At 41.3% G+C, this 13,332-nt stretch overlaps 1 protein-coding gene across 2 annotated transcripts; it reads left to right on the top strand.

Moving 5' to 3' along the window:
* The first annotated feature begins 844 nt into the window (after nt 1-844).
* LOC135552453 (eukaryotic translation initiation factor 4H-like) lies at nt 845-11,626 on the top strand. 2 transcript variants are annotated; one of them, XM_064984098.1, is made up of 8 exons: nt 845-955; nt 3,136-3,317; nt 3,405-3,469; nt 4,275-4,371; nt 5,263-5,322; nt 5,878-6,033; nt 6,467-6,582; nt 9,638-11,626. In XM_064984098.1, the coding sequence occupies exons 1-8, from the start codon at nt 891-893 to the stop codon at nt 9,662-9,664; spliced, it is 768 nt and encodes a 255-aa protein (XP_064840170.1). In that variant the 5' UTR covers nt 845-890; the 3' UTR covers nt 9,665-11,626. The 2 variants fall into 2 exon arrangements, with proteins under 2 accessions (XP_064840170.1, XP_064840169.1); XM_064984097.1 differs by having other exon boundaries at nt 847-955; nt 3,130-3,317.
* The last annotated feature ends 1,706 nt before the right edge of the window (nt 11,627-13,332 follow it).

The raw sequence follows: 13,332 nt of genomic DNA, 5'->3' as shown, positions 1-13,332 counted from the left end.
CCTAGCTCAGTGCTTTCTGTGGTGGTGGGGCAGCCAGCGGAGATATACTACCTCTGATCTTGCGGACTCACTAATCAAAAATGCTTTGTTTGTTAATGATGTTTAAGTGTTGGAGTGTGCCCCTGGCTATCCGTAAATAAAGTAAAATAAAAAATAAAAACATTTTTATATAAGCAATTTGAAATGATTTATACATTAAAAAAAACATTATTTAACTTTTATTTAAGTAGGCAAGTCAGTTAAGAACAACTTATTTACAATGACGGCCTAGGAACAGTGGGTTAACTGCCTTGTTCAGGGGCAGAACGACAGATTTTTACTTTGTCAGCTTTCACTTTTACGTTTGATACTTACAGTATAATACGTTTCGCAAATTCATAATATTTATTTATATTATATTATCATATATATTTTACATTTGGTATATTCGCTTCACATAATACGAATTGTTATTCGTAACATATCACACTAAAGGAATGTTTCAGATTTAGGTAAAGAATAATACGAAATGCTCTGAGACCATGTTGGCATGGTGTAACTCTAGCTGGGTTGGTGGTAGGCCACATTGATATTCCTTTGGATAATAGCATGGAGAAGGCCTATACTTCTGTACAAATTGTCTAACATCATATGCACCTGTTTCTTACAGTAGTAGTATGCCCAGCCAGGATAAATGCCAATATCCAGATACAAAAAAACGAATGACACTGGGTTGGATCTTGTTATTTTAAATTAGTTGGGGGATTTGAGGGTAGCTAACTTGTAGTATCTATCTGACTGTGCAAAAGTGTTTTATGGTTCAGGCACTGAAAGGACAACTAAAATTCAGCTACCCCTATATTGAAGGACCTTTTGACACCCAACTGCTTTCTCCGACAGCAATCTCGGCAATGGCGGATTACGATAACTACGATGACCGAGATCGGGCTTACGGTAGTTTTGGTGGAGGCAGAGGGTAAGAAAATACCTGGACGAATAGAATGTGTCAGTATTACCGTATGGTGATGCAAGAAAACGCACCGATGCCTCACTTTTAAGCAGGGGCTTGTTCGAAATTCTTCTGAAAGATAGGCCTGGGTTCAGAACACGGGCCAGACAGTGCCAGTGGCTAGCCTCTCACCGCTGTTTTGATGAATGGGAAGCCGGTATTGAGGGCGGGGAAAACTCGTGGATTGACCATAGTTAGCTACTTCCAGATGTGCGTGTGAAATTTTCCATTACAGAATGTTAGCGACTTATTTATGTCGGTTTGACAATGCATATTATTACATGGTTATGATTGCAAGACATTTTACAATTCTCAAGACTGCCAGCATGGCACTTGGCGCCAGCATCTTGTTAAAAAGCAGCCCACATGGGCTACATGTTGTGCTACTACTAGCAAGTCAGGGACTGCGTTGAATGGCCAAATCGGGTGATAACAGATCGAGATGTCAACATGCGCCATACCCCGAAATCATTATCAATACATAGCATGTTTAGTTAGTTGGTTAGCAATCATTATTCATTGCACAAGTCGTTTGATGCATAGTTAGTGGTCACGTTAGCTAGCTAGTGCGCTCGCTAGGTTAGCTTGTGATAATTGCATGACGATTTATGCGGAGAACTAGCTAGCTACCTCTGCTAACTAGTCTAGTTTGGGCCCAGTGCACCCTGCATCCATTCCTATCTAGTTTGATGCGCGCACTCGTCAGCTAGCTAGCAAGGGTTGAACGATTAGCAACGCATTTAACTAACATAACGTGGGCTAACTCGTGCATTGACACCAGGCATTCAATACAGAAAATTGTAAACGTTAAGTGCTGACGATGTTGCGGCAATACTAAAATATGTTCTGGAACTCAATCCAGCTAGGTCATTTCGCCAGAAATTAAAAGTAGCCTAATCAACGAAAACACTTGAAATAGACTAGGTTACTACCGGCATAAATGACATCAAGTTAAAATATTATCCCTTGGATAGGATAAACGTAAATATGGTCATAATGAAGATCTGGGTTTTATCTGTCCGCCAACACTTGTCAGTGACTCATAACATTTAACGTTAGTTGTTGTAATCATATTCTGCTTTAATTGATTCATACAGGAATGAAGTTGGCGCCCCTGATCCTGAAATAGCGAAACTAGTGTTGTATCTATTGGGCTACTTGGCATAAATTCATTTGACACCATTGCCAAATAACTACAGATGATCACCTTAACTCTTATCAACTGCTATGTAAGATCACAACAGCCAACATGGTTATTTTTACAAAAAATCACTTGCTCTCTTTGCTAATTGTGGGAAAGATCTATATGCCCAAACTCTCTTCTTTGGAAGACCCTTTTCAGTTGAATGGATTCAGTTATGCAACTGATATCCCATTTCCCCTGTTGGGGCCTATAGCTAGGTGGCTGTACATCTTGTTTCAGCCTGGTTGCTCAGTTTGCTTTGACACCCGAGGAATGCTGCAGGCATGCAGTACCCCATCTGCATTTCTCTCAACCCTGTCAGATTGGAGTGCTGTTGCCAGCAAGGGAACATGTTCCTTGAAGTTTTGGCAGTGCCCCACCACTCCTCATGAGGAGCATACAATTTTTAAAAACATTTAAATCATTATAGCAGACGCTCTTATCCAGTGTATTCATAGGGAATAAAGTTCAGTAGGGAAAACAATTACATAGAACATTCATTGCAAGTAGACCTTTTTTCAAAATGGCTGTTATCAGTGCACAGGAACTTCTGCTGTTCATTGAGAAAAATATTATTTTTCTTTGTCAACTCTTTCTCCCGTTTCCAGACAGCCTTGTCCTATTTCCTGTATTGTATGTGCAACATGTATTTTCCTATGGTATCTGAGCTGTAGATCTTTGTTATTTTGATTGTTAATGGATCTGTCCTAGTGTACATCATTTATGGAAGGCTCACTTTTCAGCTGACTTTAACTATCACTGCACTACCTCTGTGCCACAATTTTGCCTGTGACTCAGTTAATGTCCCAATTATCAACCATAATCTCCAGCTCAGACTCTCAGCCATTGATGCAGTAGTCCTTAGTAATTCTTGACCAGGAAAAACTCAGGGTCCTGTACGTGGGGCGTGGCTATCTCTTGTAGTCTGTTCTCTCATGGAAGTGTTTGTTTCTGGTAGACCCAGGGGTGGCAGTGGACCTGGTGGACCCCGCAAGCAGAAGGATCTACCCACAGAGCCCCCATACACAGCCTACGTGGGCAACCTGCCCTTCAACACAGTACAAGGAGACATAGACGCCATTTTCAAAGACCTCAATGTCAGGAGTGTTCGACTAGTCCGAGACAAAGAAACAGACAAGTTTAAAGGTGAGCAAGCACCCGTTTGTATAGAGTAACAAACATCACAAGCCACGGCAACAGTTTTCTTTTTCATAACCAATTTTCTCCTTTCAGGTTTTTGTTATGTAGAGTTTGATGACTTGGAATCCCTTAAAGAAGCTTTGACGTATGATGGTGCTGTGAGTACCCACAATTAGTTTTCTCAGGTCCTCATTTGTATCTGGTTCATAAATGTAAAAGGGTTACTGTGGTTAAGTGTTGTCACAATATTCAGTATCACAGGACTGAATTTCCAGTCGAAATTATGGAAACTAACAGCTGTATGTTTTAAAGCTATAGCACAAACTATTTAACATTTAAACAAGTTCTTAAACTGAGACCTCAGCGTTATGACGTGGCCATGAGCAGCAATGTGAACCAAAGATATTGCAGAGTGGAACTGATGCAAGAGGCTCCGCTTGTGAGCATTCACACAGCATCTGCGCATGTGCATAGGAGGTCACTTCACTTTCATACAACGTGGTGGCTGTGTGACAACCGCGAAGGAGATTCTCCTCTGGTATTGCCCTCTTTTTTTTTGCAAATCATCCCGATACTTCTGTTTATTCATGCATTGCTGAGTATACCTTAAAATGACCGTACAGTTCAGTCTGCTTCGTATAGAAAATCTGAGTATTTGTGATATGGGTATCGTGACAAAGGAATAAATTATGCTGTTTTTTCATAAAACAAATAAAACTGTCTCCAACTATGATCAACTTAGTTTGTTGTGCACCTTTCATAAAATAGATTGCTGTCCAAAGTGCTTTAAAAATTAGCACAGTGACGACAAATGTCATTTTATAAAAGGGACAATTAAATACAGTGATGCGTCCAACAGTGATATATTTGTAGGACATAAACATTGTTGGAAGCATTATCAGAGAAGTGGACCACGTTGTTTCATTTCCTCCTAGTGCTGACTTGTGCCTTCCCCCTCCCCAGCTCCTTGGAGATCGGTCACTCAGGGTTGACATAGCAGAGGGCCGAAAGCAAGAGAGGGGTGCCGGAGGATTCGGCTTCCGGGGGAACGACAGAGGAGGTACCTGCTCGCGCTCACTGGAATGCTAACGTGTTTGTTCCTCCTACTGCTTGGTATATTTCTTAATTATTAATATGTAGTATATTATTACAACTGCAAAGAAATGTCAATTACTTACGTCAGCTGATTCAGTGTTGATCTCTTACATTCTCTAATGAGTCAAGATGAGTTGATTTGTGGATGGACTTAACTGTAAATATTAATATGAAGTAGCAATAATTCTTGGCCTAGATTTGAATAATTATACATCTTTAATATTGCCCTGAGACTCATCTTTCACCATCATACTTAAATCCAAGGCTGTCTTAAAATCTGTCAATTATCAGAAGTTTTGCTGTTCTGTTTTGGTTTGCTACCTCCTAAGCATACAGTGCATTCCACTTATAAGAATAACGGAAGAGTCAAACATTTGTGGTCATAAAAACATGACAAGATGCTTGTACATCACATTTATAGATCAATGGATTATGGAATCCGCTATAATCAAATCATCAGTCCTTAGAAGTGTGCATTGCACTAGTACTACTACCACTACTGTTGCCTCTGTGGCCTTATTCTTGTATGTCACTACATACTGGGATTTGAGAATTTCTGGCACTTTTCATAATGTATCCATTCACACTTACTCACTCACCTTTCTCTCCTGCTTCCTTTTCTGTATTAATATTGTTTGACCTGTTTAGCTCTACAACCCTACAAATTTGAGCAGCTAAACTAAATATTTTCTGCCTTTAATTTCCTAACCAAAGACTTCAACTAGCTGTCTCTAGAAGCATTACTACTAACCTATGTCCTTGGCTAACCAGCACTAGGCCCTTGGGTTCCTCACCCCTGCCTTAGCCCTAAGCACCACTCACCACTATTGTTAAAACTGAGCCCTGTCCCCTGCAGGCCGAGGGGGCTCTCGTGGAGGTGGTCCCAGAGGAGGTTCCAGAGACGACTATGAAGGAGGTGGGATGAGCATTCCGCTGGTTTAGCCGGTCCCCAACCGGTCATTAGATCAGGCCCAGTTTGAATCCTGCAGTTTAAGAGCCACGCACTGCAGTTGGTAGAGTGAGCACCAAGCTAAGGAAGCAAACCAATTGCTCCCATTTTTTGATGCTTGAATCTGCAGAATAGTTTGATATAAGCAGTATGTAATTTCCTCCCCCCATAAGAATTCTGTTTTTTTTGCGATTTACACAGGTATTTTGTCCCTTGGTGCATTTTGTTTGTTATCCCTCTGTTATCACTCATACAGGAGGTTCCTCATTCTCATTTGTCACCTTACAGGGCTGTTCCAGGTGCTGGGCAAGGATGGATATTTAATTTAGTTAGATCTGCAATGTTTAGAATGTTACTGATAGGAATGTGGTGTTTAGAGCTCACAAGATTCCTTATCTTTATTCTACGAGCTAATCATGTCTGTTCTACACTAAACTTTATCTGAACGTTCTGTAACATTGCACTCCTGCATGAGCCCAAGGCGGTCTAAAATGTATTTTCCCTCTGCATCTCCTCGTATAGGCTACAGAGGAGATGACGACTTCGGACGAGGCCGAGGAGGTGGCCGCGGTGGTGACCGAAGGGGGGGCGGTGGAGGAGCAGGCATGGGGGGACGCTACAGGGACGGTGGACCACCACCGCGCGCTGGAGCGGATGACTTCAGAGAACCCTCTGACGGTGTCACAATCTCTCTTATCTCATATAAAATACTCTAGACCAGAGGTACTCCCAAGTGTGGAGTTTTTCTTTTATTTCTCCACTGTGGTTGGTTAATTGATTGATAGATGTCACTGATTGGACAGACTCCTCAACTGGTGTCCCAAGCCTGAATTCGTCCCTGATTTAGGGGAGAATATTGAAAATAAGCAGTACTTCTGGCATCAAGGTTTGAGAAAAAGCACCCTAGGCAATGTTTAGTCATGGAAGAATGGATCCATTGAAAGGGATTTGATGACTTTTTGTTACAGTACATCTTTTGTGAAGGTGTCAATATTGACCCCGTCATTTAATCTCCCAAAAAGCCCTGAACCCAGTGGCCACCTATTTGATGTGATAACATTTGACTTGACCAGTTAATCATGTTAGTCATTTTTTCCTTTGCTTTCCACAGAGGAGAGGGCACAGAGACCACGGCTTCAGCTGAAGCCACGCACGGTCGCTGCTCCGCTAAACCAAGTTGCCAACCCCAACTCTGCCATATTTGGCGGAGCCAAGCCGAGAGAGGAGGTAATTCTGAAAGACAAACCTTAAGAGATTGACCAGGCCTCAGAGCCCGGGAGGGAAGGGCGGGGGGCGGTGTAGAAAAATGAAACGATGCCAACGGGATACGTTAATGTCTTTCGTTAGCAATCCTTTATCGGAGATGACAAACTGAATAAAACCCTCTGAGTGAAATATTTATTCGAGACGGAATAAAAACAAGATGAGAAGACACATACTCTTGGAAAAATAATACAACACACCAACACCCAAAGAGCAGCTTGTGAATGCATGTCAACTGTTAACATGGTTTTTACGTACACCTCTGCTTCTGTGACTAGTGCCTGCTTTATCTGTAATTCTGTTGGGAAGGTCCATTCACATGTTGATTGCCGTAAAGAATGAATACAATTGAGCTGGAAAGTAACCAACTTTTCAGCATTTTTAGTAGTGTATTTCACTGTGATTATTTGACCCTCTGTGTTGGAATTGAAGTGTGTCTTGACTCCAACTCTGAAGTGGTTGTTATGCTTCCATGTGGGTAGGCATTGATCCCCACAAGAATTCTGCCCCTGTTTACAAAATCAATATAACATGAATTATTAGAATAGAACTGTTTGCGCGGATGGTTTGGTTCATGGCAGTTGTGGCTGAGCTTCTTCTTGTTATCACTGTTGGTCTACACAACACCTTCATTGTCTGCTCCCCTCCTACACACACACACACACACACCAACAAGAGTCAATAATACAGTATAAGCAAGTCTATATACGATGTGAGCAAATGAGGTGAGATAAGGGAAAGGCAAGAAAAGGCCATGGTGGCAAAGTAAATACAATATAGCAAGTAAAACACTGGAATGGTAGATTTGCAAAGGAAGAATGTGCAAAAGTAGAAATAAAAAATAATGGGGTGCAAAGGAGCAAAATAAATAAAATACAGTAGGGAAAGGGGTAGTTGTTTGGGCTAAATTATAGGTGGGCCATGTACAGGTGCAGTAATCTGTGAGCTGCTCTGACAGTTGGTGCTTAAAGCTAGTGAGGGAGATAAGTGTTTCCAGTTTCAGAGATTTTTGTAGTTCGTTCCAGTCATTGGCAGCAGAGAACTGGAAGGAGAGGCGGCCAAAGAAAGAATTGGTTTTGGGGGTGACGAGAGATATACCTGCTGGAGCGTGTGCTACAGGTGGGAGATGCTATGGTGACCAGCGAGCTGAGATAAGGGGGGACTTTACCTAGCAGGGTCTTGTAGATGACATGGAGCCAGTGGGTTTGGCGACGAGTATGAAGCGAGGGCCAGCCAACGAGAGCGTACAGGTCGCAATGGTGGGTAGTATACGGGGCTTTGGTGACAAAACGGATTGCACTGTGATAGACTGCATCCAATTTGTTGAGTAGGGTGTTGGAGGCTATTTTGTAAATTACATCGCCAAAGTCGAGAATTGGTAGGATGGTCAGTTTTACAAGGGTATGTTTGGCAGCATGAGTGAAGGATGCTTTGTTGCGAAAAATGAAGCCAATTCTAGATTTAACTTTGGATTGGAGATGTTTGATATGGGTCTGGAAGGAGAGTTTACAGTGTAACCAAACACCTAAGTATTTGTAGTTGTCCACGTATTCTAAGTCAGCCGTCCAGAGTAGTGATGTTGGACAGGCGGGTAGGTGCAGGTAGCGATCGGTTGAAGAGCATGCATTTAGTTTTACTTGTATTTAAGAGCAATTGGAGGCCACGGAAGTAGAGTTGTATGGCATTGAAGCTTGCCTGGAGGGTTGTTAACAGTGTCCAAAGAAGGGCCAGAAGTATACAGAATGGTGTCGTCTGCGTAGAGGTGGATCCGAGACTCACCAGCAGCAAGAGCGACCTCATTAAATGTATACAGAGAAGAGAGTCGGTCTAAGAATTGAACCCTGTGGCACCCCCATAGACTGCCAGAGGTCCGGCCAGCAGATCCTCCGATTTGACACACTGAACTCTATCAGAGAAGTAGTTGGTGAACCAGGCGAGGCAATCATTTGAGAAACCAAGGCTGTCGAGTCTGCCGATGAGGATGTGGTGATTGACAGAGTCGAAAGCCTTGGCTAGATCAATGAATACGGCTGCACAGTAATGTTTCTTATCGGTGGCTGTTAAGATATCGTTTAGGACCTTGAGCGTGGCTGAGGTGCATCCATGACCAGCTCTGAAACCAGATTGCATAGCAAAGAAGGTATGGTGAGATTCGAAATGGTCGGTAATCTGTTTGTTGACTTGGCTTTCGAAGACGTTAGAAAGGCATGGTAGGATGGATATAGGTCTGTAGCAGTTTGGGTCAAGAGTGTCCCCCCCCTTTGAAGAGGGGGATGACCGCAGCTGCTTTCCAATCTTTGGGAATCTCAGATGACACGAAAGAGAGGTTGAACAGGCTAGTAATAGGGGTGGCAACAATTTCGGCAGATAATTTTAGAAAGGGTCCAGATTGTCTAGCCCGGCTGATTTGTAGGGGTCCAGATTTTGCAGCTCTTTCAGAACATCAGCTGAACGGATTTGGGAGAAGGAGAATTGGGGAAGGCTTGGGCGAGTTGCTGTGCAGTGCTGTTGACCGGGGTAGGAGTAGCCAGGTGGAAAGCATGGCCAGCCGTAGAAAAATGCTTATTGAAATTCTCAATTATGGTGGATTTATCAGTGGTGACAGTGTTTCCTAGCCTCAGTGCAGTGGGCAGCTGGGAGGAGGTGTTCTTATTCTCCATGGACTTTAGTGTCCCAGAACTTTTTTGAGTTGGTGTTGCAGGAAGCAAATTTCTGCTTGAAAAAGCTAGCCTTGGCTTTTCTAAATGTGCTGCTTTTGTTTCAGTTTTACCCCTTTGACTTCCAAATATAAATTGGCGTTACGTTAAAACGCATTGTTCAGCCATATGTTCAGTTTGGGAACAGTTCAGAAAGTAACAAACAATTGTTATTAGTGGAGCTGTTGAGGTCATTGTATTTGCTTAACTATCCAAGTGTAGAAGTTAACTATTTTGTTTCAACTATTAAATCATTTAACATTTCCCCTGGAATTGAACCTGTCTAACCATAATGTTTTTTTGTTTTTTTCCCATTCTCAAAGCTTGAAAAAGAGGCAGATAAGGAATAGATATATCCACGTGGCTGCATTATTCTGGAAGTCTACTCTGGATCTACTGGCTTTGTTTACCAAAAATCTTTCAGACTTCTCCCAAAGAGCTCGCTGGGGAGTCAGGCGCTGGGTTCCTCTTTCTGCTTGCTAACACAAAGCAGGCCTTCATCTAATTGGTAAAAAAGCAGTTGGACCCAAGGCTGCTGTGCGGGGCAGGGGCCAGGCCTATGTCAACCTGACCCGTACCCCACACACATCAAAAGGAACTCGGGACAGGGGCTTCAGTTTGGTTCTGTTGCCTTTGGGTAAGGACTTTGATGTGTCATTTTCTCTTACCTTTCCCAAGGCATCCTTTGTGTTCACCAAATGATTTGCAGTTTTAGACATACAGCTGTCAAAAGGCTGTTCCTTTGGTGTCTTTTATATCTTTTCCTCCTAAATTTCTGCTCTATTTGTGAAATGATTATCATTTCAGCTTCAAATTTCCACTGTCTTAAATATTAAATGATAACATTGCCAAGAGAACTGAATCCTTATTGTTGTCTCTCAATGTGTATTTCTGGAACCTGATTTTGAAAGATTTTTGATCTTAGTCTGTTAAATCTAGGCAAAATGGCTTCCTGCATAATGGAGCGATGCCAAAAGTGTTTTAGATAAGCGGCTGAAGCGCACACTAGATTAAATCAGAAACATGGGTTATTGCAACGGTCTTGATGTCTGGCAACTTTTGACTTCCACATCTTAATAGTTATATGCATTTTATCAAAAAAAATGGATCACTTAGACACTGCAAAATGTACTACTTTAACAGGAAACTGAAAAAAACTCAATTGCTCTCATTTGTCCCATGGAGACTGGCTAAATCTAGTCTGCCGACCAGAAGATTGTGTGGGAGGATGCTTTTGAGAATGTGTTGCAACCATTTTTATTTGCATTTTACTGGTTATGAAATTTTAGTAAGTGATACCTTGTTCTTACTGTATTATAGAAAGATCTGTTTTTTTTTCTTTTTTCCTACACTGTTTATGGCAATAAAATGTATCATCTTACATTAATTCTTAATGTGTTTGAATGGGATGGGTGAATAAGTAAAGGCAATGAAGTAGTTCTCTGAGAACACAAAGCAATGTGAACATAGAATAATTTTTTTTTAATTTAATGGAGCAGGGCAGGTGTTTTGAAAAAGTTAACTCTGTATGGAACATGCATACATGTCCATTTAAGTTATTATTGAGTATTCCCTACAAATTCTTTCTATGTTCGCAAGTGTCTTTCTGCCCACATTAGAAACAATGTATTGCATGCATGCAGAGAACCTAATTCCTCATCCTCAATGCTTTCCCCACATGATTACAACATAATGCAGAGTATATGTAGAATACCGTTTGGAGGCCTGTTATGCTCGAGGTGCAGGGACCGGATCCTTTTCAGTTTGTGTCTGAATGCCAGACAGAATCTTTGTTCTGAATTTATGGTTAGTTGAACTTTGAGAACAGGGGTGTATTCATTATGAACTGTTTAAGAAGCAAACTGAGAAACAATTGTTTCTATTGAACAAATTTCAGGTAGGTCCCACCCTGTTTTTATTTGCTTCTGTTTAAAACGTGTTGCAACAATCGGCGTAATGAATACGCCCCCGAGCAAGAATGTTTGCTTTATTTTGAATAACCCAATATGTTTTAAATTGGCCATTTGTTTTGCAGAGTAGATACAGCTGGAAAAAAAAACAGGGTTTGGTATTTTGAACAATCTTTTAATAAAACAATTGAACTGTGTCACTGCTTACATGAAAAGGTTGGGTATTTGTTTTATCTGAAGGAAGTACCTGTATCAAATGTCAAATCTAGCATGAAAAACAATTTCACATTTAATCCTTTGGGGAACAATCTTGAAAAAGGTCAAAGTATTAGGCCACTGTGTTGACCACATTTTGTCAATAAATCTTCACTATACATGTTTTGGTGTGTCAAGTACAACACATTTCATTGCCTGCTGACTCTTTGTCCAATAACCTACATGGCTTGTCATGCATATTGTCATTGTGTTCTTGGCGATGTCTGTGAGTGTGGACCTTACTGAGATTGTAATGTCAAGAATTGATATGTTCTGTCAAACCTTTGACTGAAAGGCTTTCTGAAAGAGGAGCCAATGAATATCTGGAAGGATGCAGTAGAGTTGAGGTAGTATGAAATAAACTTGTCTTGCTGTATTTTATTTTTATTCCTGTCTACAATGTTCTGAAAGATGCATCCCTAATGCATATTTAGCATCAAATATTTCAGTTTTGCAGATGGAAATTAGCCTGAGTGCCAGTATGTGCTGTCATGTTAACTCCTTGTCATGACAAAATATACAGCAATGGAGTTGGCATTGGCAAGAGCACAAACAAATCTGGGACCGGGCTCGATGGAAATGTTTGACAGATTTATATTCTGCATGAGAAGTCTTTATGTTCTGCTAGTTTCAACCCTTTCAATAAGCCTATGGTGAATATAGGCCGACCCCATGTGAACACTCACATTTGTATGCACAATACCAGGGCCACAAATAGGCAAATGTGGAAGGGTGCTGATACAAATGTCATGAATAGGTCTGACACTTATTTTACATATCCAAGAAAGATGTTTGTTCTACATGCTGTATTTCCATCAATGTGGCACAAAGTTTTGTGTCCTGCTGAATGCAAACCGGTTGTCATCGGCTATGGTGGACAGCCTGGAATTGAAATTGCCATAAAAGGCAGACTCCACACTTCCAATGAGATGTATGGGGATGCATCGCAACCTCTTGGTAAACCCCACAACAGTATGTTTGAATAAAAATGCAGGGAGTTTTATAGCCTGCTGGTGCAGTGATCCAATTTGCAGGTCCTTTGGTAATCAAACTAGGCAGGTACACATACAGTTGATGAAGTATCTGAGAGAGACTGCTCTGTAGTGGACCACAGATGTAGCGTGGAGTTCAATGTGAAAGAGGAAGTGTTCTGCTTCTTTGGCTCAGTCACTTTGGTCAGCCAGGCATGGATACAGAGGTGGACCCAGATCCAGCCAGTGGAAACGGAGGTAAGCAAGACTATCTGACCACATAACTTTATTTTAACCCAAAGGTTTTGGTGCACGGTTTCCTGTACCTAGAGTAAATACTCCTGGATATAGCACGTTCAATAGAAATTATTTATTGAGCATTCTTTTTTTTAATGCATGACAGAAAAGCCCCTACATAACATATTAATTGGACTATACCGGTGACAAAAAGTGTGCACAAACTGTTAGGGCCTACATAAAGCTGTCCCAACACCTTACCACTGTTACACCTTGTTATCAGCAGAGCCTTAACTGGCAGCGAAACAGTTCATTCAGTCTCATTTACTGCCTTTAAAAAACCATATCTGATATGGCTAAATCTACTGACAATTGAGATGTACAAACTATGGCATAACTAGACGATGATCGGATAAGAGGCAATACGCAATTTCGATTTGTCAATATAACTATTTGTTCAGCACTTTTGAAATGTACAGCGACAGAATTCAGAACATGGGCGGTTCTTACAGTATTCTTCCTGTACACCAAGTAAGAACCATAGGATAAATAAAGGGGGGTATAAGCAGAGAAAGAAAGCTCTGACAATATTCAATGACGTTTATCATAAACATGCTATTGGCTACATATGCAACACCAAGTCAG

Source organism: Oncorhynchus masou, chromosome 13 (genome assembly GCF_036934945.1).
Source record: "Oncorhynchus masou masou isolate Uvic2021 chromosome 13, UVic_Omas_1.1, whole genome shotgun sequence".
NCBI classification, from domain to species: domain Eukaryota; kingdom Metazoa; phylum Chordata; class Actinopteri; order Salmoniformes; family Salmonidae; genus Oncorhynchus; species Oncorhynchus masou.
The sequence above is the reverse complement of the archived record's forward strand: the minus strand, read 5'-3'. Positions and strand labels throughout refer to the sequence as shown.